This window comes from Bufo bufo, chromosome 5, assembly GCF_905171765.1.
Source record: "Bufo bufo chromosome 5, aBufBuf1.1, whole genome shotgun sequence".
Classification (NCBI taxonomy): domain Eukaryota; kingdom Metazoa; phylum Chordata; class Amphibia; order Anura; family Bufonidae; genus Bufo; species Bufo bufo.
This window is the reverse complement of record NC_053393.1, coordinates 3,897,103-3,921,270: the sequence shown is the minus strand read 5'-3', so window position 1 is coordinate 3,921,270 and position 24,168 is coordinate 3,897,103. Positions and strand designations below refer to the sequence as shown.

The following is a 24,168-nucleotide window of genomic DNA, read 5'->3' as shown; positions in this document are numbered from 1 at the left end:
CAAGGCCATTTGGTGCCCAGGGCGAAGATTGCAAACTGCGCCCCCCCCCCCCCCCCCCCCCCGTTTTTAAGAAAGAATCAATGTTGTTTCAAAACAAGAATATACTTAAAGCAATAGAACAAAGGACTGTGGGACTTTGAAAGTCACAGACACTATAAAGTTCCCCCCCATCATCATGTGCCAGTATAAAGTCCCCCCCATCATCATGTGCCAGTTTTGTAATAAGCCCCCCCAATGTGCCAGTAACACTATTGTAAAAAAAAACAAAAAAAAACCACTTATACTTACCTAAGTGTCAGCGATGCGATGCAGCCTCTTCCTGTGTCCCACGCTGTAATGTAAGGCTCAGGCGGCACGATGACGTCATTGCGCCGGCCTCTGATAGGCTGCCGGCCTAGTGCCTGCAGCCAGGGGCGTACATAAAAATCACTGGGCCCCATAGCAGGAATCTAAATTGGGCCCCCATTCCCCTTTTATAGCCCCTCCCTTTGTTCCATGAACTATTCTTGCTGCTGCGTTTTATAATTTATGCCATCAGGGCCGGAATGGGATTACAAAACAGCCCTGGCACACAAAAGAGGTATAATAGATGCAGATGTATATTATATACAGCAGTGTACAGTTATGTGAGGTACGCGGTATAATAGATGCAGTGTGTACAGGTATATAGTATATTCCCTAGTGTTCTGATATGTGAGGTACAGGGTATAATAGATGCAGTGTGTACAGGTATATAGTATATACAGCAGTGTACTGATATGTGAGGTACGGGGTATAATATATGCAGTGTATACAGTATATACAGTAGTGTAATATGTGAGGTACGAGGTATAATAGATGCAGTGTGTACAGGTATATAGTAAATACAGCAGTGTATTGACACCTCGTACCTCACATATCAGTACACTGCTGTATATACTATATATCTGTACACACTGCATCTATTATACCTCGTACCTCACATATATAGTATATACAGAAGTGTACTGATATCTGTACACACAGCATCTATTATACCTCATACCTCACATATCAGTGCACTGCGGTATATACCATATATCTGTACATATTGCATGTATAATACTGTGTAATATATGCAGTGTGTGTGCATGTATGTGTGTGTATATATATATATATATATATATACAGAGCAGTGTATTGATGTGACACATAGAAGGTATAATACTGTAGATGCAGTGTTTATAGAAATATGTGGTCAGTTATGCATTATAGTCACTGTGAGGTACATGAGGTAGTGGTAACTGTCTGAAGTAGTATACATGAGTGAGCAATGAGTAAAAACAGGGCATGGAGGGGGGGGGGGGTAAATGATGAAAAGTGGAGGACCTCCTCTTACCTCTCCATTCCAGTCTGTATGGATCAATACAGAGCTGCTTGTGAACTTCTAATACTTGCTGTTAGGGGTTGAAGGACCTGTGATGATGTCATCACAGGTCCTGGCAGATGTACCTTTGAAACCTAGGAACTACACCATTTTTGGTGCAGTTCCTTTGCTAGATTCTGCAGGACCTGTGATGTTGAAGATGATGTCATCACAGGTCCTGGCAGATGCACTGTTCTAACCTGGGAACTACACTTTACACTGTGCAGTTCCCTTACAGGACCTGTGATGACATCATCAAAGGTCCTTTAGCTTTAGAAAGGTAAACAGGAGTAATTAGGGGGCGGGGCCTCTCCTCCACTTCGGTGCCTGCCTGCAGCCTATCAGAGGAAAGGGAAGGGACACGCCTCTCCCTCCCCTGCACCTCCGCTGGCACAGACAGTTTACAATGGAGATGAGCGCAATGGAAGCGCTCATCTCCCTGTGCCCGGCGGCGGCTGCTCACTTTGGGGGGGGGGGGTCATTTTAGTTGGGGGGGCACATGGGGGGGCACAGCATGATGTAGGGGGGGCCGTGGCTGGCACTTCACCTGCGCCCCCCTCCTGTCCGCAAATGGTAGCGCCCAGGGCACCCGCTCCTTCGGCCCCTGCCTTGTACCGGCCCTGCTGCTGCGTCATACATCAGCCAAACTCATAGCTAAGGAGTTAATGGAGATGTTTTCTCGAGTGGGTCTGCCTAAGGAGGTTCTGACTGACCAGGGGACCCCGTTTATGTCCAAGGTCATGAGGGAACTCTGTAAGTTGCTGCACATAAAACAGTTATGGACGTCCGTGTATCATCCACAAACGGACGGTCTGGTAGAACGGTTTAATCAAACATTAAAAAATATGTTAAAAAGAGTGGTGACTAAGGATGGGAGGGACTGGGACCTCCTTCTGCCCTATCTCATGTTCGCAGTGCGAGAGGTACCCCAGGCCTCTACCGGGTTCTCGCCCTTCGAACTGCTATACGGCAGACACCCTCGCGGTTTGTTGGACGTCACCAAAGAGGCGTGGGAACAACAGCCCACACCGCACAGAAGTGTCAGTGAGAACGTCACCCAGATGCAGGGACGGATGGAAACAGTGTTACCTCTGGTCAGGGAGCATATGGAGGCAGAGCAACGAGTCCAGAGCCCAGAGTAGGGTCTATAATCGGCAGACTCGGGTCCGGATCTTTAACCCGGGTGATCGGGTGTTGGTTCTGGTACCAACTGTAGACAGTAAGTTCCTAGCTAGGTGGCAGGGGCCCTACGAGGTACTTGAAAAAACTGGAGAGGTAGACTACAAGGTACACCAGCCAGGGAGGGGAAAGCTGGATCAGGTTTACCATGTGAATCTGCTCAAACCATGGAGAGATAGGGAAACCTGTACGGAAGACAGCCCGCGGCCGGGGTTCCTAGGGGGAAGAGGTTTCGGGCCCTCTGTCTGAAGCAAGTGATGCGGCTGCCACAGTGAAAATTGCTGACAGCCTTTCCTCTAAACAGGCTCAGGAGGCCAGGGAGTTCATTAGTCGGAACACGGATGTGTTCTTGGACCTTCCTGGATGCACGTCCATAATCCGACATGACAATATCTCTGAGCCTCAGGCAAAAGTCCGGTTAAAACCGTACCGGGTACCCGAGACTCGGCGACAAGTCATCGCAGAGGAAGTGCAGTTAATGCTGTGGCTAGGTGTCATCGAGGAGTCAAAAAGTGAGTGGGCCAGTCCGATAGTCTTAATACAGAAGCCCGATGGGACATTGCGCTTCTGTAACGACTTCCGCAAACTTAATGAGGTTTCCAAGTTTGATGCGTATCCCATGCCCCGAGTGGATGAGCTTATTGAAAAGTTGGACCAAGCCCGGTATTTTTCTGTGTCTGACCTTACCAAAGGGTACTGTCAGGTACTCTTGACGGAGGCTGCCAAGGAAAAAACGGCCTTCATCATACCAGAGGGGCTGTATCAGTACAAGGTATTACCCTTTGGTCTACATGGCGCTCCCGCCACATTTCAAAGGCTAATGGATGTTGTACTCCGTCCACATCGTCGGTACGCTTCGGCGTACCTGGACAATATCATTATCCACAGTACCGACTGGGAAAGTCACCTACCTAAAGTACAGGCTGTAGTGGACTCCCTTAGGAAGGCTGGCTTAACCGCTAACCCAAAAAAGTGCTCGATAGGGTTAGAAGAGACCAAGTACCTGGGGTATGTAATTGGGCGCAGAATGATCAAACCTCAGGTGAACAAAATTGAGGCAATTAGGAATTGGCCCCGACTGCTCACTACTCGGCAAGTAAAGTCGTTCCTGGGTATGGTGGGGTACTATATGAGGTTTGTCCCCAATTTTGCTACAGTCGCCGCTCCATTGACAGGTCTTTTGAAGGGACGCAAGTCAGTGACGGTTCAGTGGAATGAGCAGGCAGAAAAGACTTTCTCCGCTCTGAAGTCGGCCCTGTGCGGGTCCCCGGTATTGGTGACACCTGACTTCAAGAGGGAGTTTGTGGTACAGACTGATGCCTCTGAAGTAGGCCTCGGAGCTGTACTCTCTCAGGACATCAATGGGGAGGAACATCCTGTTGTTTTCCTCAGCCGTAAGCTTACCCCAGCCGAGACTAGGTACAGTATAGTGGAGAGAGATGCCTGGCCATCAAGTGGGCACTCAAGTCTCTCCGCTATTATTTGTTGGGGAGAAAGTTCCGTCTGGTGACCGACCACTGCCCTCTCCAGTGGATGAGCCAGGCCAAAGAGAGGAATGCTCGGGTCACCAGATGGTTGTTATCTTTACAAAACTTCAAGTTTTCCGTGGAACATAGGGCAGGCAGTTTACAGGGAAACGCGGATGCCCTGTCCCGGGTACACTGGCTGTTTTTTGTTAGTATGGCTGTAAAGCCGATCCGGGCCGGCTCTTACTGGGAGTAGCAAAAGTGCTGGGTGGGTGGCTTCTCCCCACGCTCCAGGCCGGGTCTTTTTGGCCTATATAAAAAACCCAGCCGGCAGTCTCGGCTGTGTGTGGATTATCCTCCATCTGACAGAGAAGCTGGGGGGCCTCTGTGTTTTGGGACCTGTGAATTGGTGCCGTGCTGAAGGGCTGAGAGCCGATTTTGTTCTATGGACATTGCATGGTGTGAACAAACACCAAGACTGTGAACGGTCATTTCTGTTTTTCCTTATGTGTGAATAAACACTGAACAGTTTAAGTTAAAGACTTTGTGGTTGCCTCTATACTGCGTCCGCAGCCTGTCTACCAGAGCGAAACCCCACAGGAGTGAGAGCCATTATGTGAGCAGTTCTCTCATCTCCCTGTAAATGGACGGGAAATTGTGTTTGTACAGTTCCACGTAACGAGGGAGGGGGTAAGGTCCACACCCAGGTACCGTATGGAATCTCCCCTCCAATTAATAGAGAAGCTGGCCTTAAGGGTGAGGAGGGCCGGCTGAGGAACATTAAGAGGGAGAGCCTCCGTTGTATGGGTGTTGACCTTATACCCCGACTGACGTCCAAACGCCTGCAGTATGGAGTGGGTGAGGGTAAGTAGGATGTCGTCCGCATATAGGGACAACTTGAACTCTTTATCTCTGACCATAACACCTCGGACATCCGGACAAGCTCTCATTTTAGCCGCTAGGGGTTCGATACATATCAGAAACAATAAGGGGGATTGCGGACAGCCCTGACTCGTCCCGTTGTTAATGCAGATTGGTTGCGACTCTGCGTGTGGAAGTTTGATTGTTGCCATGGGGAGGAATATAAACCCCGGATGGCCTGAACGAAGGGGCAAGAAAGACCGTACGCCTTCAGAGCCGTGAATAGAAAAGGCCAGCTTAAACGCTTTTTCTGTGTCTAAACTAAGAAGCGATGCTTCCCCCCGAGCGACTAATCACGTCCCACAGGTCAATGTTCCGCCGCATGTTATTGTTACCCTGCCTGCAGGAAGCCTACCTGATCCTTATGGATCAATGAGGGAAGGAAAGCCTTTAAGCGAGAAGCTAGTATTTTAGTGAAAATCTTAAGGTCAGACTTTAGTAGCGCAATAGGTCTATAGTTGGGACATTCGAGGGGGTCTTTTCCAGGTTTCGGGATTAACTTGAGATAAGAGTGGGACATAGAAGTGGGCGCTGTGTCACCTGATAGGATCCGGTTAAAGAGACTTTTCATATGGAGGAGCAGATCTGGTTTAAACATCTTGTAGTACTTGTAGGGAAAGCCATCAGGACCCGGGGATTTAGCCTCAGGCAGATGGTCAATCACCTCCCCTATCTCCTCCATGGTAATAGGCCCGTTAAGGGCGTTAATATCACCCACTTTCTGAAGGCTCCAATCTCACATGGAAATGGGTTCGGGGTTCTGAAATTCTGGGGTCCCAGAAGTGGGACTACGCGGGCGTACAGCTACAATCCACATAGAAAAGATGAGATGTGGGAACTTGGCTTAAAGGGCCAGCGCCGTCTCCTGTACATGAGGTCTGTTCACTGCAACATTTATAATATTGCTTTTATCTCTGCTTGCTGCCAGTGAATGGAAACAGGCTTAATTAGATCCAAAGAATTGAGCTAGTTGCTCACACGGGTGAGGGGCTGAGCTGCAGTACCTGACACAGACTGTGGATGGGGGGCGCTGGTTCTGTCAGCTGGTGTAGCAGACTGTGTATCACTCCAATCACAGAGAACAACCACCCCCATCATACGCAGGTAATGGAAAGGTGTGCACAGATTGTGCCCTGGGTCAGAATGTTCCCTGCTGCTCAGTATACTAGGAGCGACCTGTGCCAGGTGCGGTTAATAAGTGAGCCCTCCACAGATTAAACTGTAACCAGATCACCCCACCCCAGATGTCCTCCAGACACAGTCCGAGCAACAGCCAGCACCCCGCTCCTCCAGGCACCCACAAAGCAGGTAATGTGGGGGCGACGCATGTATGTGAGCGCCCAGAACAGGACACCTTGTATCAATGTATGAAAAACAAAGTATCAGCTTGAGAGCCCAAGGGACCAGTGTTCAGTATAGTGGCCCCAGAGCGGAGTGCTATACCCTATAGCCAGACATGGCGGAGCCCCCACCCTGAGAAGGGGGACCCCGATCTCTAGGTCGAGCAGAGCTGACCCTGGGCGATGTATGGTGAGACGTGTAGGACCCGCTCTGGGGCCACCTTACTGAACACCGGCCCCTTGGGCTCCAATACGTTGATACAAGGTGTCAATAAAGCTTAGGTTTTACTGTCATGTAATCAGAGTGTTCCTCCTACAAGAAATGAGACAACAGGCGGCCCGTCCTGAGAGAGGGAGGCAGCGGGATGATGGGGGTGGTAGATGTCTGTAACATCAGGATGATGGGGGTAGAGGTATGTAACACCGGGATGATGGGGGTGGTAGAGGTATGTAACACCGGGATGATGGGGGTGGTAGACGTATGTAACACCGGGATGATGGGGGTGGTGGATGTATGTAACATCAGGATGATGGGGGTAGAGGTATGTAATACCGGGATGATGGGGGTGGTAGATGTCTGTAACATCAGGATGATGGGGGTAGAGGTATGTAACACTGGGATGATGGGGGTGGTAGAGGTATGTAACACCGGTATGATGGGGGTGGTAGAGGTATGTAAGACCAGGATGATGGGGGTGGTAGACGTATGTAACATCAGGATGATGGGGGTGGTAGAGGTATGTGACACCGGGATGAGGGGGGTGGTAGAGGTATGAAACACCGGTATGATGGGGGTGGTAGAGGTATGTAACATCAGGATGATGGGGGTGGTAGATGTATGTAACACCGGTATGATGGGGGTGGTAGATGTATGTAACACCAGGATGATGGGGGTGGTAGAGGTATGTAAGACCAGGATGATGGGGGTGGTAGATGTATGAAACACCGGTATGATGGGGGTGGTAGAGGTATGTAAGACCAGGATGATGGGGGTGGTAGATGTATGTAACACCGGTATGATGGGGGTGGTAGATGTATGTAACACCGGTATGATGGGGGTGGTAGATGTATGTAACACCAGGATGATGGGGGTGGTAGAGGTATGTAACACCAGGATGATGGGGGTGGTAGATAATTACATTGGGGTGATGAGGACATTAGATTTTGAGTACAGCTGACAATAAGTAGACTGGATGTATGATAATACTGGGGTGTCAGGTGTATTATAATACTGGGGTGTCAGGTGTATGATAATACTGGGGTGTCAGATGTATGATAATACTGGGGTGTCAGGTGTATGATAATACTGGGGTGTCAGATGTATGATAATACTGGGGTGTCAGGTCTATGATAATACTGGGGTGTCAGGTCTATGATAATACTGGGGTGTCACGTCTATGATAATACTGGGGTGTCAGATGTATTATAATACTGGGGTGTCAGATGTATTATAATACTGGGGTGTCAGATGTATGATAATACTGGGGTCTCAGATGTATTATAATACTGGGGTGTCAGATGTATGATAATACTGGGGTGTCAGATGTATGATAATACTGGGGTGTCAGGTCTATGATAATACTGGGGTGTCAGGTCTATGATAATACTGGGGTGTCAGATGTATGATAATACTGGGGTGTCAGATGTATTATAATACTGGGGTGTCAGATATATTATAATACTGGGGTGTCAGGTGTATGATAATACTGGGGTGTCAGGTGTATGATAATACTGGGGTGTCAGGTGTATGATAATACTGGGGTTTCAGATGTATGATAATACTGGGGTGTCAGGTCTATGATAATACTGGGGTGTCAGGTCTATGATAATACTGGGGTGTCAGGTCTATGATAATACTGGGGTGTCAGATGTATTATAATACTGGGGTGTCAGATGTATGATAATACTGGGGTGTCAGATGTATTATAATACTGGGGTCTCAGATGTATTATAATACTGGGGTGTCAGATGTATTATAATACTGGGGTGTCTGGTCTATGATAATACTGGGGTGTCAGGTCTATGATAATACTGAGGTGTCAGATGTATTATAATACTGGGGTGTCAGATGTATTATAATACTGGGGTGTCAGATGTATTATAATACTGGGGTGTCAGATGTATGATAATACTGGGGTGTCAGATGTATGATAGTACTGGGGTGTCAGGCGTATGATAATACTGGGATGTCAGGTGTATGATAATATTGTGGTGTCAGGCGTATGATAATACTGGGGTGTCAAGTGTATGATAATATTGTGGTGTCAGGCGTATTATAATACTGGGGTGTCAGGTCTATGATAATACTGGGGTGTCAGGTGTATGATAATACTGGGGTGTCAGGTGTATGATAATACTGGGGTGTCAGGTCTATGATAATACTGTGGTGTCAGGTGTATGATAATACTGGGGTGTCAGAAGTATAATAATACTGGGGTGTCAGGTCTATGATAATACTGGGGTGTCAGATGTATTATAATACTGGGGTGTCAGATATATGATAATACTGGGGTGTCAGGTCTATGATAATACTGGGGTGTCAGGTGTATGATAATACTGGGGTGTCAGGTGTATAATAATACTGGGGTGTCAGGTCTATGATAATACTGGGGTGTCAGATGTATTATAATACTGGGGTGTCAGATGTATGATAATACTGGGGTGTCAGGTGTATGATAATACTGGGGTGTCAGATGTATGATAATACTGGGGTGTCAGGTGTATTATAATACTGGGGTGTCAGATGTATGATAATACTGGGGTGTCAGGTCTATGATAATACTGGGGTGTCAGGTCTATGATAATACTGGGGTGTCAGATGTATTATAATACTGGAGTGTCAGATGTATGATAATACTGGGGTGTCAGGTGTATGATAATACTGGGGTGTCAGGTGTATAATAATACTGGGGTGTCAGGTCTATGATAATACTGGGGTGTCAGGTGTATAATAATACTGGGGTGTCAGGTGTATGATAATACTGGGGTGTCAGGTGTATGATAATACTGGGGTGTCAGGTGTATAATAATACTGGGGTGTCAGGTCTATGATAATACTGGGGTGTCAGATGTATTATAATACTGGGGTGTCAGATGTATGATAATACTGGGGAGTCAGGTCTATGATAATACTGGGGTGTCAGGTGTATAATAATACTGGGGTGTCAGGTGTATAATAATACTGGGGTGTCAGGTGTATAATAATACTGGGGTGTGAGGTCTATGATAATACTGGGGTGTCAGGTGTATGATAATACTGGGGTGTCAGGTGTATAATAATACTGGGGTGTCAGGTCTATGATAATACTGGGGTGTCAGATGTATTATAATACTAAGGTGTCAGATGTATTATAATACTGGGGTGTCAGAAGTATGATTATACTGGGGTGTCAGATGTATTATAATACTGGGGTGTCAGATGTATTATAATACTGGGGTGTCAGGTCTATGATAATACTGGGGTGTCAGGTCTATGATAATGCTGGGGTGTCAGATGTATTATAATACTGGGGTGTCAGATGTATGATAATACTGGGGTGTCAGATGTATTATAATACTGGGGTGTCAGGTGTATGATTATATTGGGGTGTCAGGTGTATTATAATACTGGGGTGTCAGGTGTATGATTATATTGGGGTGTCAGATGTATTATAATACTGGGGTGTCAGGTCTATAATAATACTGGGGTGTCAGGTCTATGATAATACTGAGGTGTCAGATGTATTATAATATGGGGTGTCAGATGTATTATAATACTGGGGTGTCAGGTGTATTATAATACTGGGGTGTCAGGTGTATTATAATACTGGGGTGTCAGGTGTATGATAATACTGGGGTGTCAGGTCTATGATAATACTGGGGTGTCAGGTGTATGATAATACTGGGTTGTCAGGTCTATGATAATACTGGGGTGTCAGGTCTATGATAATACTCGGGTGTCAGATGTATTATAATACTGGGGTGTCAGATGTATGATAATACTGGGGTGTCAGATGTATTATAATACTGGGGTGTCAGATGTATTATAATACTGGGGTGTCAGATGTATAATAATACTGGGGGGTCAGATGTATTATAATATTGGGGTGTCAGGTGTATTATAATACTGGGGTGTCAGGTGTATGATTATATTGGGGTGTCAGATGTATTATAATACTGGGGTGTCAGGTCTATGATAATACTGGGGTGTCAGGTCTATGATAATACTGAGGTGTCAGATGTATTATAATACTGGGGTGTCAGATGTATTATAATACTGGGGTGTCAGGTGTATGATAATACTGGGGTGTCAGATGTATTACAATACTGGGGTGTCATGTGTATGATAATACTGGGGTGTCAGATGTATTATAATACTGGGGAGTCAGGTGTATGATTATATTGGGGTGTCAGGTGTATTATAATACTGGGGTGTCAGGTGTATGATTATATTGGGGTGTCAGATGTATTATAATACTGGGGTGTCAGGTCTATGATAATACTGGGGTGTCAGGTCTATGATAATACTGAGATGTCAGATGTATTATAATACTGGGGTGTCAGATGTATTATAATACTGGGGTGTCAGGTGTATTATAATACTGGGGTGTCAGGTGTGTGATAATACTGGGGTGTCAGGTGTATGATAATACTGGGGTGTCAGGTGTGTGATAATACTGGGGTGTCAGGTCTATGATAATACTGGTGTGTCAGGTGTATGATAATACTGGGTTGTCAGGTGTATGATAATACTGGGGTGTCAGATGTATTATAATACTGGGGTGTCAGATGTATTATAATACTGGGGTGTCAGATGTATGATAATACTGGGGTGTCAGATATATGATAATATTGTGGTGTCAGGTCTATGATAATACTGGGGTGTCAGGTGTATTATAATACTGGGGTGTCAGGTGTGTGATAATACTGGGGTGTCAGGTGTATTATAATACTGGGGTGTCAGGTGTGTGATAATACTGGGGTGTCAGGTCTATGATAATACTGGTGTGTCAGGTGTATGATAATACTGGGTTGTCAGGTGTATGATAATACTGGGGTGTCAGATGTATTATAATACTGGGGTGTCAGATGTATTATAATACTGGGGTGTCAGATGTATGATAATACTGGGGTGTCAGATATATGATAATATTGTGGTGTCAGGTCTATGATAATACTGGGGTGTCAGGTGTATTATAATACTGGGGTGTCAGGTGTGTGATAATACTGGGGTGTCAGGTGTATTATAATACTGGGGTGTCAGGTGTGTGATAATACTGGGGTGTCAGGTCTATGATAATACTGGTGTGTCAGGTGTATGATAATACTGGGTTGTCAGGTGTATGATAATACTGGGGTGTCAGATGTATTATAATACTGGGGTGTCAGATGTATTATAATACTGGGGTGTCAGATGTATGATAATACTGGGGTGTCAGATATATGATAATATTGTGGTGTCAGGTCTATGATAATACTGGGGTGTCAGGTGTATGATAATATTGTGGTGTCAGATGTATGATAATACTGGGGTGTCAGGTCTATGATAATAATGGGGTGTCAGGTCTATGATAATACTGGGGTGTCAGGTGTATAATAATACTGGGGTGTCAGGTGTATAATAATACTGGGGTGTCAGGTCTATGATAATACTGGGGTGTCAGATGTATGATAATACTGGGGTGTCAGATGTATGATAATACTGGGGTGTCAGATGTATGATAATACTGGGGTGTCAGGTTTATGATAATACTGGGGTGTCAGGTCTATTATAATGCTGGGGTGTCAGATGTATTTTAATACTGGGGTGTCAGATGTATTATAATACTGGGGTGTCAGATGTATGATAATACTGGGGTGTCAGACGTATGATAATATTGTGGTGTCAGATGTATGATAATACTGGGGTGTCATGTCTATGATAATAATGGGGTGTCAGGTCTATGATAATACAGGGGTGTCAGGTGTATGATAATACTGGGGTGTCAGGTGTATAATAATACTGGGGTGTCATGTGTATAATAATACTGGGGTGTCAGGTCTATGATAATACTGGGGTGTCAGATGTATGATAATACTGGGGTGTCAGGTGTATAATAATACTGGGGTGTCAGGTCTATGATAATACTGGGGTGTCAGATGTATTATAATACTAAGGTGTCAGATGTATTATAATACTGGGGTGTCAGAAGTATGATTATACTGGGGTGTCAGATGTATTATAATACTGGGGTGTCAGATGTATTATAATACTGGGGTGTCAGGTCTATGATAATACTAGGGGGTGTCAGGTCTATGATAATGCTGGGGTGTCAGATGTATTATAATACTGGGGTGTCAGATGTATTATAATACTGGGGTGTCAGATGTATGATAATACTGGGGTGTCAGGCGTATGATAATACTGGGGTGTCAGGTGTATGATAATACTGGGGTGTCAGGCGTATGATAATACTGGGGTGTCTGGAGGCGAGAAAGCCAGACCTTGTTACCACCAAAATCAGACAGACTGACGTTTTGAATGTCTGGTTTAGCTCTGTTGTTAAAGTGTAACCGCCATGTTTTCATCAAAAAATCTATTTCATCATATGTTACTCCTGCAGCAGCATTATGCATAAAGCAATCTTTAGTTTCTTCACATACCGCTGTTTTCTTTGAGTTTTTCCCTTAGTTACGGCTGTTTTAACCTCTACAATATGAGAACCTTCTAAAGATGGCTCTTCTGCCAGTTCTCTGAGGCTAAAACTGCTTTCCCTCAGATCACATTGTCACAGACTTTACCGTGACAGGTGCCAGGAGATCAGTGAGACTGGAAACACGTGGTTTGATCTGACAGGTTCCTTGTGGATCAATTCGTGTCTGTGTTGTTTCTGGTAATGGCCACAGCCCTTGCCTCAGGTGTTGCTTATGTGGTCATTTTACCTTCCCTATTTATTGTGGCTTCTCCCACCATCCTGTGCGGTTTATAGCTTCAGTCTTGTTGTGGTTTGCTAGTGTTTGGATCTCGGTGGAGTTCCTGTGCTTCCATAGCTATTTGAAATTAAGTATCATCTTCCCCTTTTGTTTATTGTGTTGGTTTTCTTGTGTGGCTCTTTTCCCTCTCATTTGTGTTTAGGCCTGAGGGAGACTCCTGTTCGTCCTACCGTTTGGAGGAACAGGTTGTCTCTTGTCCTGATATTAGTACCAGGGTCCTACAGGGTGAGTTAGGACTTTAGTTTACGGCGTATGAACTCGCTTACCTTCGGGGTCAGTTCATAATTGCAGTCAGTCAGGACTTTGATTAGGGTTTCTCTAGGAGGTGACCTGCTCCTTTCTCTAGTTTCCAGGCCTTTTCCCCTCACCCATTTCCCTGCTACGTTCGGTATAGGTTTCCCTCCCACACCGAAGCGTGACATTATAAACCACCAAACTGTCATTTTTTGCCTCTGTCAGTGCAGCCATGGATCCTATAGCTGCACTGCCCGGACAGCTGCAGGGGCTATCTTTGGACGTAGCTGACCTCCGCACGACCGTCTCGCAGATCCAGAGATCACAGGCTGCTGGTCCTAGTGGTGGTGGTGGTTACCAGGCCAGTCCTGAACCAAAAGTTGCCCTCTCGGACAGAGTGTGTCACTGGGGGGGAGTGATAATTTCATTTTGTTTAGGGAGGTGTGCAAATTGTACTTTAAGCTACGTCCACACTCATCTGGGGATGAGAGTCAGAGAGTCGGTGTGGTTATTTCGTTGCTTAAAGGGGATGCTCAGTCTTGGGCTTTTTCTCTGCCGACCGGATCGCAGTCTCTCTGGTCGGTTGATGAATTATTCAGAGCTTTGGGGCTCATTTATGATGACCCGGATCGGACCTCCCTGGCTGAGACCAAGTTATGTGGCCTTCGTTAGGTAGAGCATCCTGCTGAGATCTATTGCTCTTGTAACGCCCCAGAGCGGCATTACCACCTTTTTCTGGCCCCCACTATCGCTAATGGTATATCCTGTGTCATTTGGTACATCTAATATCATGTCCTGCATAATGTGTACATATATTTCCTTGCTAATGACTGTTAAAGGGTTATGTGCCTGGTTCAGCAGCAGATGGCAGCAATCTTGGAAAAGCTAGTTTCCCTGGAGTGGAACCTTTCCATCCATTCCAGCCTCTCTGGAGAGGGAGGAGTTTAGTCAGTGTAAGGCAGTCTAGACTTCCCCTCTTTGGGGACAGGTGGTGTGCAGAGTAGCTTACCCCCTGTTGGGGAAGCAGCAGGCCCTCATCCCTCCTGGACGAGCCTGCAGAAGTCAGTCTAGCCTTTCCCTCCTTGGGGACAGGTGGTGTGCAGAGTAGCTTACACCCTGTTGGGGAAGCAGCATGCCCTCATCCCTCCTGGACGAGCCTGCAGAAGTCAGTCTAGCCTTTCCCTCCTTGGGGACAGGTGGTGTGCAGAGTAGCTTACCCCCTGTTGGGGAAGCAGCATGCCCTCATCCGTCCTGGACGAGCCTGCAGAAGTCAGTCTAGCCTTACCCTCCTTGGGGACAGGTGGTGTGCAGAGTAGCTTACACCCTGTTGGGGAAGCAGCAGGCCCTCATCCCTCCTGGACGAGCCTGCAGAAGTCAGTCTAGCCTTTCCCTCCTTGGGGACAGGTGGTGTGCAGAGTAGCTTACCCCCTGTTGGGGAAGCAGCATGCCCTCATCCGTCCTGGACGAGCCTGCAGAAGTCAGTCTAGCCTTACCCTCCTTGGGGACAGGTGGTGTGCAGAGTAGCTTACCCCCTGTTGGGGAAGCAGCATGCCCTCATCCCTCCTGGACGAGCCTGCAGTAGTCAGTCTAGCCTTCCCCTCTTTGGGGACAGGTGGTGTGCAGAGTAGCTTACCCCCTGTTGGGGAAGCAGCAGGCCCTCATCCGTCCTGGACGAGCCTGCAGAAGTCAGTCTAGCCTTACCCTCCTTGGGGACAGGTGGTGTGCAGAGTAGCTTACCCCCTGTTGGGGAAGCAGCATGCCCTCATCCCTCCTGGACGAGCCTGCAGAAGTCAGTCTAGCCTTCCCCTCTTTGGGGACAGGTGGTGTGCAGAGTAGCTTACACCCTGTTGGGGAAGCAGCAGGCCCTCATCCCTCCTGGACGAGCCTGCAGAAGTCAGTCTAGCCTTCCCCTCTTTGGGGACAGGTGGTGTGCAGAGTAGCTTACACCCTGTTGGGGAAGCAGCAGGCCCTCATCCCTCCTGGACGAGCCTGCAGAAGTCAGTCTAGCCTTCCCCTCCTTGGGGAGAGGTGGTGTGCAGAGTAGCTTACCCCCTGTTGGGGAAGCAGCAAGCCCTCATCCCTCCTGGATGAGCCTGCAGAAGTCAGTCTAGCCTTCCCCTCCTTGGGGACAGGTGGTGTGCAGAGTAGCTTACCCCCTGTTGGGGAAGCAGCAGGCCCTCATCCCTCCTGGACGAGCCTGCAGAAGTCAGTCTAGCCTTCCCCTCCTTGGAGACAGGTGGTGTGCAGAGTAGCTTACCCCCTGTTGGGGAAGCAGCAGGCCCTCATCCCTCCCGGACGAGCCTGCAGAAGTCAGTCTAGCCTTCCCCTCCTTGGAGACAGGTGGTGTGCAGAGTAGCTTACCCCCTGTTGGGGAAGCAGCAAGCCCTCATCCCTCCTGGATGAGCCTGCAGAAGTCAGTCTAGCCTTCCCCTCCTTGGGGAGAGGTGGTGTGCAGAGTAGCTTACCCCCTGTTGGGGAAGCAGCATGCCCTCATCCCTCCTGGACGAGCCTGCAGAAGTCAGTCTAGCCTTCCCCTCTTTGGAGACAGGTGGTGTGCAGAGTAGCTTACCCCCTGTTGGGGAAGCAGCAGGCCCTCATCCCTCCCGGACGAGCCTGCAGAAGTCAGTCTAGCCTTCCCCTCCTTGGGGACAGGTGGTGTGCAGAGTAGCTTACCCCCTGTTGGGGAAGCAGCATGCCCTCATCCCTCCTGGACGAGCCTGCAGAAGTCAGTCTAGCCTTCCCCTCCTTGGAGACAGGTGGTGTGCAGAGTAGCTTACCCCCTGTTGGGGAAGCAGCAGGCCCTCATCCCTCCCGGACGAGCCTGCAGAAGTCAGTCTAGCCTTCCCCTCCTTGGGGAGAGGTGGTGTGCAGAGTAGCTTACCCCCTGTTGGGGAAGCAGCATGCCCTCATCCCTCCTGGACGAGCCTGCAGAAGTCAGTCTAGCCTTCCCCTCTTTGGAGACAGGTGGTGTGCAGAGTAGCTTACCCCCTGTTGGGGAAGCAGCAGGCCCTCATCCCTCCCGGACGAGCCTGCAGAAGTCAGTCTAGCCTTCCCCTCCTTGGGGACAGGTGGTGTGCAGAGTAGCTTACCCCCTGTTGGGGAAGCAGCATGCCCTCATCCCTCCTGGACGAGCCTGCAGAAGTCAGTCTAGCCTTCCCCTCCTTGGGGAGAGGTGGTGTGCAGAGTAGCTTACACCCTATTGGGGAAGCAGCATGCCCTCATCCCTCCTGGACGAGCCTGCAGAATTCAGTCTAGCCTTCCCCTCCTTGGGGACAGGTGGTGTGCAGAGTAGCTTACCCCCTGTTGTGGAAGCAGCAGGCCCTCATCCCTCCTGGACGAGCCTGCAGAAGTCAGTCTAGCCTTCCCCTCCTTGGGGACAGGTGGTGTGCAGAGTAGCTTACCCCCTGTTGGGGAAGCAGCAGGCCCTCATCCCTCCTGGACGGGCCTGCAGAAGTCAGTCTAGCCTTCCCCTCCTTGGGGACAGGTGGTGTGCAGAGTAGCTTACCCCCTGTTGGGGAAGCAGCAGGCCCTCATCCCTCCTGGACGAGCCTGCAGAAGTCAGTCTAGCCTTCCCCTCCTTGGGGACAGGTGGTGGGCAGAGTAGCTTTACCCCCTGTTGGGGAAGCAGCAGGCCCTCATCCCTCCTGGACGAGCCTGCAGAAGTCAGTTTAGCCTTCCCCTCCTTGGAGACAGGTGGTGTGCAGAGTAGCTTACCCCCTCTTGGGGAAGCAGCAGGCCCTCATCCCTCCTGGACGAGCCTGCAGAAGTCAGTCTAGCCTTCCCCTCCTTGGGGACAGGTGGTGTGCAGAGTAGCTTACCCCCTGTTGGGGAAGCAGCATGCCCTCATTCCTCCTGGACGAGCCTGCAGAAGTCAGTTTAGCCTTCCCCTCCTTGGGGATAGGTGGTGTGCAGAGTAGCTTACCCCCTGTTGGCGAAGCAGCAGGCCCTCATCCCTCCTGGACGAGCCTGCAGAAGTCAGTCTAGCCTTCCCCTCTTTGGGGAGAGGTGGTGTGCAGAGTAGCTTACCCCCTGTTGGGGAAGCAGCAGGCCTTCGTCCCTCCTGGACGAGCCTGCAGAAGTCAGTCTTGCCTTCCCCTCCTTGGGGACAGGTGGTGTGCAGAGTAGCTTACCCCCTGTTGGGGAAGCAGCAGGCCCTCATCCCTCCTGGACGAGCCTGCAGAAGTCAGTCTAGCCTTCCCCTCCTTGGGGACAGGTGGTGTGCAGAGTAGCTTACCCCCTGTTGGGGAAGCAGCAGGCCCTCATCCCTCCTGGACGAGCCTGCAGAAGTCAGTCTAGCCTTCCCCTCCTTGGGGACAGGTGGTGTGCAGAGTAGCTTACCCCCTGTTGGGGAAGCAGCAGGCCCTCATCCCTCCTGGACGAGCCTGCAGAAGTCAGTCTAGCCTTCCCCTCCTTGGGGACAGGTGGTGTGCAGAGTAGCTTTACCCCCTGTTGGGGAAGCAGCAGGCCCTCATCCCTCCTGGACGAGCCTGCAGAAGTCAGTTTAGCCTTCCCCTCCTTGGAGACAGGTGGTGTGCAGAGTAGCTTACCCCCTCTTGGGGAAGCAGCAGGCCCTCATCCCTCCTGGACGAGCCTGCAGAAGTCAGTCTAGCCTTCCCCTCCTTGGGGACAGGTGGTGTGCAGAGTAGCTTACCCCCTGTTGGGGAAGCAGCATGCCCTCATCCCTCCTGGACGAGCCTGCAGAAGTCAGTTTAGCCTTCCCCTCCTTGGGGATAGGTGGTGTGCAGAGTAGCTTACCCCCTGTTGGGGAAGCAGCAGGCCCTCATCCCTCCTGGACGAGCCTGCAGAAGTCACTCTAGCCTTCCCCTCTTTGGGGAGAGATGGTGTGCAGAGTAGCTTACCCCCTGTTGGGGAAGCAGCAGGCCTTCGTCCCTCCTGGACGAGCCTGCAGAAGTCAGTCTAGCCTTCCCCTCCTTGGGGACAAGTGGTGTGCAGAGTAGCTTACCCCCTGTTGGGGAAGCAGCAGGCCTTCGTCCCTCCTGGACGAGCGTGCAGAAGTCAGTCTAGCCTTCCCCTCTTTGGGGAGAGGTGGTGTGCAGAGTAGCATACCCCCTGTTGGGGAAGCAGCAGGCCTTCGTCCCTCCTGGACGAGCCTGCAGAAGTCAGTCTAGCCTTCCCCTCCTTGGGGACAGGTGGTGTGCAGAGTAGCTTACCCCCTGTTGGGGAAGCAGCATGCCCTCAGCCCTCCTGGACAAGCCTGCAGAATTCAGTCTAGCCTTCCCCTCCTTGGGGACAGGTGGTGTGCAGAGTAGCTTACCCCCTGTTGGGGAAGCAGCATGCCCTCATCCCTCCTGGACGAGCCTGCAGAAGTCAGTCTAGCCTTCCCCTCCTTGGGGACAGATAGTGTGCAGAGTAGCTTACCCCCTGTTGGGGAAGCAGCAGGCCTTCGTCCCTCCTGGACGTGCCTGCAGAAGTCAGTCTAGCCTTCCCCTCCTTGGGGACAGGTGGTGTGCAGAGTAGCTTACCCCCTGTTGGGGAAGCAGCATGCCCTCATCCCTCCTGGACAAGCCTGCAGAATTCGGTCTAGCCTTCCCCTCCTTGGGGACAGGTGGTGTGCAGAGTAGCTTACCCCCTGTTGGGGAAGCAGCATGCCCTCATCCCTCCTGGACGAGCCTGCAGAAGTCAGTCTAGCCTTCCCCTCCTTGGGGACAGATAGTGTGCAGAGTAGCTTACCCCCTGTTGGGGAAGCAGCAGGCCTTCGTCCCTCCTGGACGAGCCTGCAGAAGTCAGTCTAGCCTTCCCCTCCTTGGGGACAGGTGGTGTGCAGAGTAGCTTACCCCCTGTTGCGGAAGCAGCAGGCCCTCATCCCTCCTGGACGAGCCTGCAGAAGTCAGTCTAGCCTTCCCCTCCTTGGGGACAGGTGGTGTGCAGAGTAGCTTTACCCCCTGTTGGGGAAGCAGCAGGCCCTCATCCCTCCTGGACGAGCCTGTAGAAGTCAGTTTAGCCTTCCCCTCCTTGGGGAGAGGTGGTGTGCAGAGTAGCTCACCCCCTGTTGGGGAAGCAGCAGGCCCTCATCCCTCCTGGACGAGCCTGCAGAAGTCAGTCTAGCCTTCCCCTCCTTGGGGAGAGGTGGTGTGCAGAGTAGCTTACCCCCTGTTGGGGAAGCAGCAGGCCCTCATCCCTCCTGGACGAGCCTGCAGAAGTCAGTCTAGCCTTCCCCTCCTTGGGGACAGGTGGTGTGCAGTGTAGCTTACCCCCTGTTGGGGAAGCAGCAGGCCCTAGTGCCTCCTGGACGAGCCTGCAGAAGTTAGTCTAGCCTTCCCCTCCTTGGGGAGAGGTGGTGTGCAGAGTAGCTTACCCCCTGTTGGGGAAGCAGCAGGCCCTCATCCCTCCTGGATGAGCCTGCAGAAGTCAGTCTAGCCTTACCCTCCTTGGATGACAGGTGGTGTCCAGCTTACCCCCTGTAAGGGGATGGCTGTGTGCCAGCCAGCAGAGCGCTGTCTGCTCGTTTAGGCCAAAGAGGAGAAGTAAAAAACTTCTGAACCAGGAGGAAAGATTTCCTAGAGAAAGACAAAGCGAAAGAGAAAGATACAGACCAAGATAAAGACTGAGTCAGATTACAGAAAGGTAAGTACACCAGAAGAGAAAAGTTCCTATTTGATCCAGCCAACATAGCAGAGCTGAGTGAGTACAGACGTACCAGGGCTGATTGTGTTTGCCTGCCAGAAGTTAAGCCTAAATCTGCTGATAATCAAGTTAAAGTTTGGAAGACTGTTCCTTGATGAAAGTTTATTCAAGTAAAGCTGTTAACTACTTCAATACCAGTCTGGACTAAATTTATTCTGCAAATCCCTCAACTGTTAACCCTTTTATCACTGCTTCGGACGACCACGCTTGGGGTTCTGGATATTCAGGTAGGAGCACCGTGACAAGTGCAAAGCTTCCCCTTAAAGGGACACTATAGGCAACCCTTACACCACTCCGGCATCCTATACCTGGGTTTCACCATCACCGTCTACATAGTGGGATCTAATCCCTCGTTGCTGAAATGCAAATGGCGTCACGACAAAAAGAGACCCCTGGCCTCGGTAATAGTCCGCTGCACTCTGAGTGGAACGATCCTGCCCTCCGTAGTCAGTTCTGTCAGGGATTATCGGAGCGGCTGAAGGACGCTATGGTCTTTCATGAGAATCCTGAGTCTCTGGAAGCCACTATGTCTCTTGCTGTACGCATTGATAGACGCCTGAGAGAGAGATCTAGGGGCCCCCACTCTCAGGACGTACTATCACATAACATGTCGTCTTCCTCTGACAATTTGGGTGAAGATACTCCTGGGGTTAGGTCGGAGGACAAACCCATGCAATTAGGAGGAGCTACTCCTGGATCTGTTTTCAGAAATATTAGTCGTAGGAAGGGAGTGTGTTTTTTCTGCGGACAAAAGGGACATTTTATCAATGTATGTCCATGCATTCAGCGTCAAAAAGAAAAGGGGACGTCTAATTCTAATCTGACTCTTGGAGGGGTGAGAGGGGAGTCAGAGAACTTGCATTTGTCTTTGACTGGTAGTACCCGATTTCTCCTAACTGACAAGGTGGCGCTAGAGTCCAAGACTGTGGGGATTGAGGTGTTTATCGATAGTGGGGCAGGGGTGTGCAGTGTCCCACTACGTGACCGCGGGCACTGCAAACGTGTTTTAATTATGTATTAATGTCATCTGATATGCCTGCATTTTGTACTTCATCTCCTGTCATATTCTCCATGTCACAATGTGATTCTATATGCAAAGATCCTTTACACAGGCCTAGTCAGGGTGCACTACACTTGTTTCTCCACAAGATGGGGCAGTGTCAGTGTGTAGCTCAGTTCAGACCTAAGTTAGGCAGTTCAGTTCAAACAATGTTCAGTTCAGCTCAAGTCAATCCAGTTGAGAGTTCAGTGCAGTCCAGTTCTCTCATGAGCCTAGTCAGAAAGCAGCAGCCATGTAGCTGAATATCTGGAGGGAGGCCTCTTCCTAGCCTCTCTATTCTGTCCCTGTCGGCTCCATAGCCCAGGGTTAAGGCCTGCAAGTATTCTTCCTAGAGGTGAGCAATCCACTCCTATAGATCGCTCTTCCAGGGTGACTAATGTCCAAACTGCATGCAGCCGAGTATATAAGGAATTATCATGTTTATGCAAGACAAAAGATCAGCAGGATAGCCATTACCTGAGGAATTATTAGGCACCTTTGTACCAGGTGTAGGCGACAGCAAGAAGCATCCACACCTCCAGTTCAAACTCCAACTGTCAGAGCAACATTGGAATAGAAGTTCCAGAATTTAGAAAAGGACCTTCAACCAAGGTTAGGATCAGGCCAGAGTTTACTAAGGACTTGCATTTCCCTTTCCCCATATGTATGGGAGATTGTGCTTAATGCCGGGCTGTATCAAGAGACTGTTTAATACTTTGGATGTGTTGTTATCAGGAGTTATCTTCATTAAAGTTCTACCCTGGATTTCATCCTACTCGTCTCAGTCTCAAGTTCCTCCATTAACACTACAGTAAATGGTTGTACCACCACTAAAGGTACTGGCGTCACGACTACAAGGAACCTTGGCATAGACACATTAATACAGACCACCTAGGGCACCTCGCACCACCATCTGGCCAGTGTCCCTGTAACGGACTGTTTTTCACACAAGAGGTTAAAAACCGTTTAGGCGATATTCCCCTTTCCAATGCACAGGCAGTTACTGCAAGCACCAGTCTGCCGAACTGCAAACTACACGAATCCTTCAACTCCCGAACAGGAAACACCCGAACACTGGAAACAGCTGGCAATCAGCATACAATCCAATTCCCCCAATAACGAGACGACACTTCGTTTTGAGGTAGGCAGAACACTTTAATGGGTTATTTTTCAGCCTTTTATGCAGGTCTCCTAGCAAGGGACACTCCCCCTGGGGCCCTTGTAAAAGAGTGTGACAGTTTATATTTTAGCCAATCACATGCATTTACAGTATTCAAACCTTCCCAGCAATTATACACAAAATCCCCTTCCCTCTGTCTGTAACGCAATCAACAAAATACAATGAGCATTGTCTGTGACGCAATTAACTAACACACTGGCATTGTCTGAGACGCAATCCACAAAATACAATTACCAAACGTAATGGGCTAACTTAATCACTCACAGACAGAAAACACACATTTTTCCCAACACACAGAAAACACCTCAAAACCCCACACATCCCCATAATGTATACATCCATGGATAGCTCTGATCTGGGTGAACAACATATCCAAAAATCACCCAGATCCGAGCAGGGGTTCCCGAATTCCATGGAAGTCACATTTGGCCGGCCGCAAGCATGGCTGTCCTGCCCAAAACAGTTCCACAGATTTAAGCTGTGCGGCCGGTCTGTCTTCTCCTTCAAAGTTAGTATGGGCCATTATCCTGGGGCAGGAGGCAGGCAAACAGCCCCCTCCAAAACACAGTGGCGAAGTGGCTTTCGCCACAGTCCCTTACACCAGAGTGTGCCCCAGAGAATCCTTGTGCCGTTCTCCTCTTCACTTATGCGAGCCTGCTCAGGGAGGACGTAACCGTGAGTAAGCAGAACTGTATTTACCTCGGCCCACCTATTGCTCACACCGTGACCTCACGCATAATTCCCCTTCTAGGTCTGGCATACCGCAGGTGAACCTGATTGATGCTCAGTTTGTCCGTATGCTCGGGTTGTCACCGAGTGCATTAGAGAAAAACATTTCCGTTTTTGCTATTGATTCTGCACCTCTAACTCAGAAGTGTAAGAGTGGGTGACTTTCATCAGGAATTCATCTCGTGTTTTGTGTTGGAGGGTCTCCCTGCTCTGGTGGTTCTGGGTTTACTGTGGTTAAGCAAGCAGAATCCAACCATCGATTGGCAACCGAGACAGATTCTGGATTGGGGTGATTATTGCATTGACAATTGTCTGAATACGTCTTTTTCTGCTTTAACCACTAAGACATTACTCTCTTTTATATCTGATTTTGCTGATATATTTTCTGAGAGTAGATGCCAGGACTTACCTCCACATCGGGAATGTGATTGTCCTATCAACCTTATTCCTGGAGCTAAGTTACCCAAATCTAGGTTGTATAACCTTTCTGGACCCGAAAGAACGGCCATGAGAGAGTATATTACCGAGAGTTTGGCTAAAGGACACATAAGACCTTCCAAGTCTCCAGTGGCTGCAGGTTTTTTTTTTTTTTTAAAGGATGGAATCCTTAGGCCATGTCTGGATTTCCGTGAGCTCAGTCGGATTACTGTCTTTGATCCTTACCCCCTTCCTTTGATTCCTGATTTGTTTAACCAGATTATATATGAAAGGGGCCGCGCAAAACTCCAAGCCAATAAGACTGATATACGTCTTCGACCAACTTCCAGCAAGCACACACTAGCTTCGTTAGGCGTTTCTTTCCATTAACATCCTGTGAGATATTAGAGAAGACACGCACATAGTGAAGCACTGCAACAACCAGCCATTCCTCCGCTGACGTGGTCTCGGATCGTGGGACTCAGTTTGTTTCCAAATTCTTGAAGGCGTTCTGTACTCGACTGGAGCTACAACTGTCCTTTTCTTCGGCTTTTCATCCTTAGTCGAACGGACAGACGGAGCGCACTAATCAGAGTCTGGAGACTTACCGGTACTTGAGATGTTTTGTATCTGAGAACCAGGAGGAATGATCCTCATTTTTGTCTCTGACAGAGTTTGCCATA

At 49.1% G+C, this 24,168-nt stretch overlaps 1 protein-coding gene across 2 annotated transcripts in view; it reads left to right on the top strand.

Moving 5' to 3' along the window:
- Positions 1-6,144: 6,144 nt before the first annotated feature.
- LOC121001937 (alanine aminotransferase 2-like) overlaps positions 6,145-24,168 on the top strand; it is a 100,325-nt gene continuing 82,301 nt past the window's right edge. For both annotated transcript variants that reach the window (XM_040433207.1, XM_040433206.1), the window contains exon 1: positions 6,145-6,258. In XM_040433207.1, the coding sequence (XP_040289141.1) occupies positions 6,195-6,258 (64 nt within the window). In that variant the 5' untranslated portion in view covers positions 6,145-6,194. The remainder of the gene's footprint in view (positions 6,259-24,168) is intronic.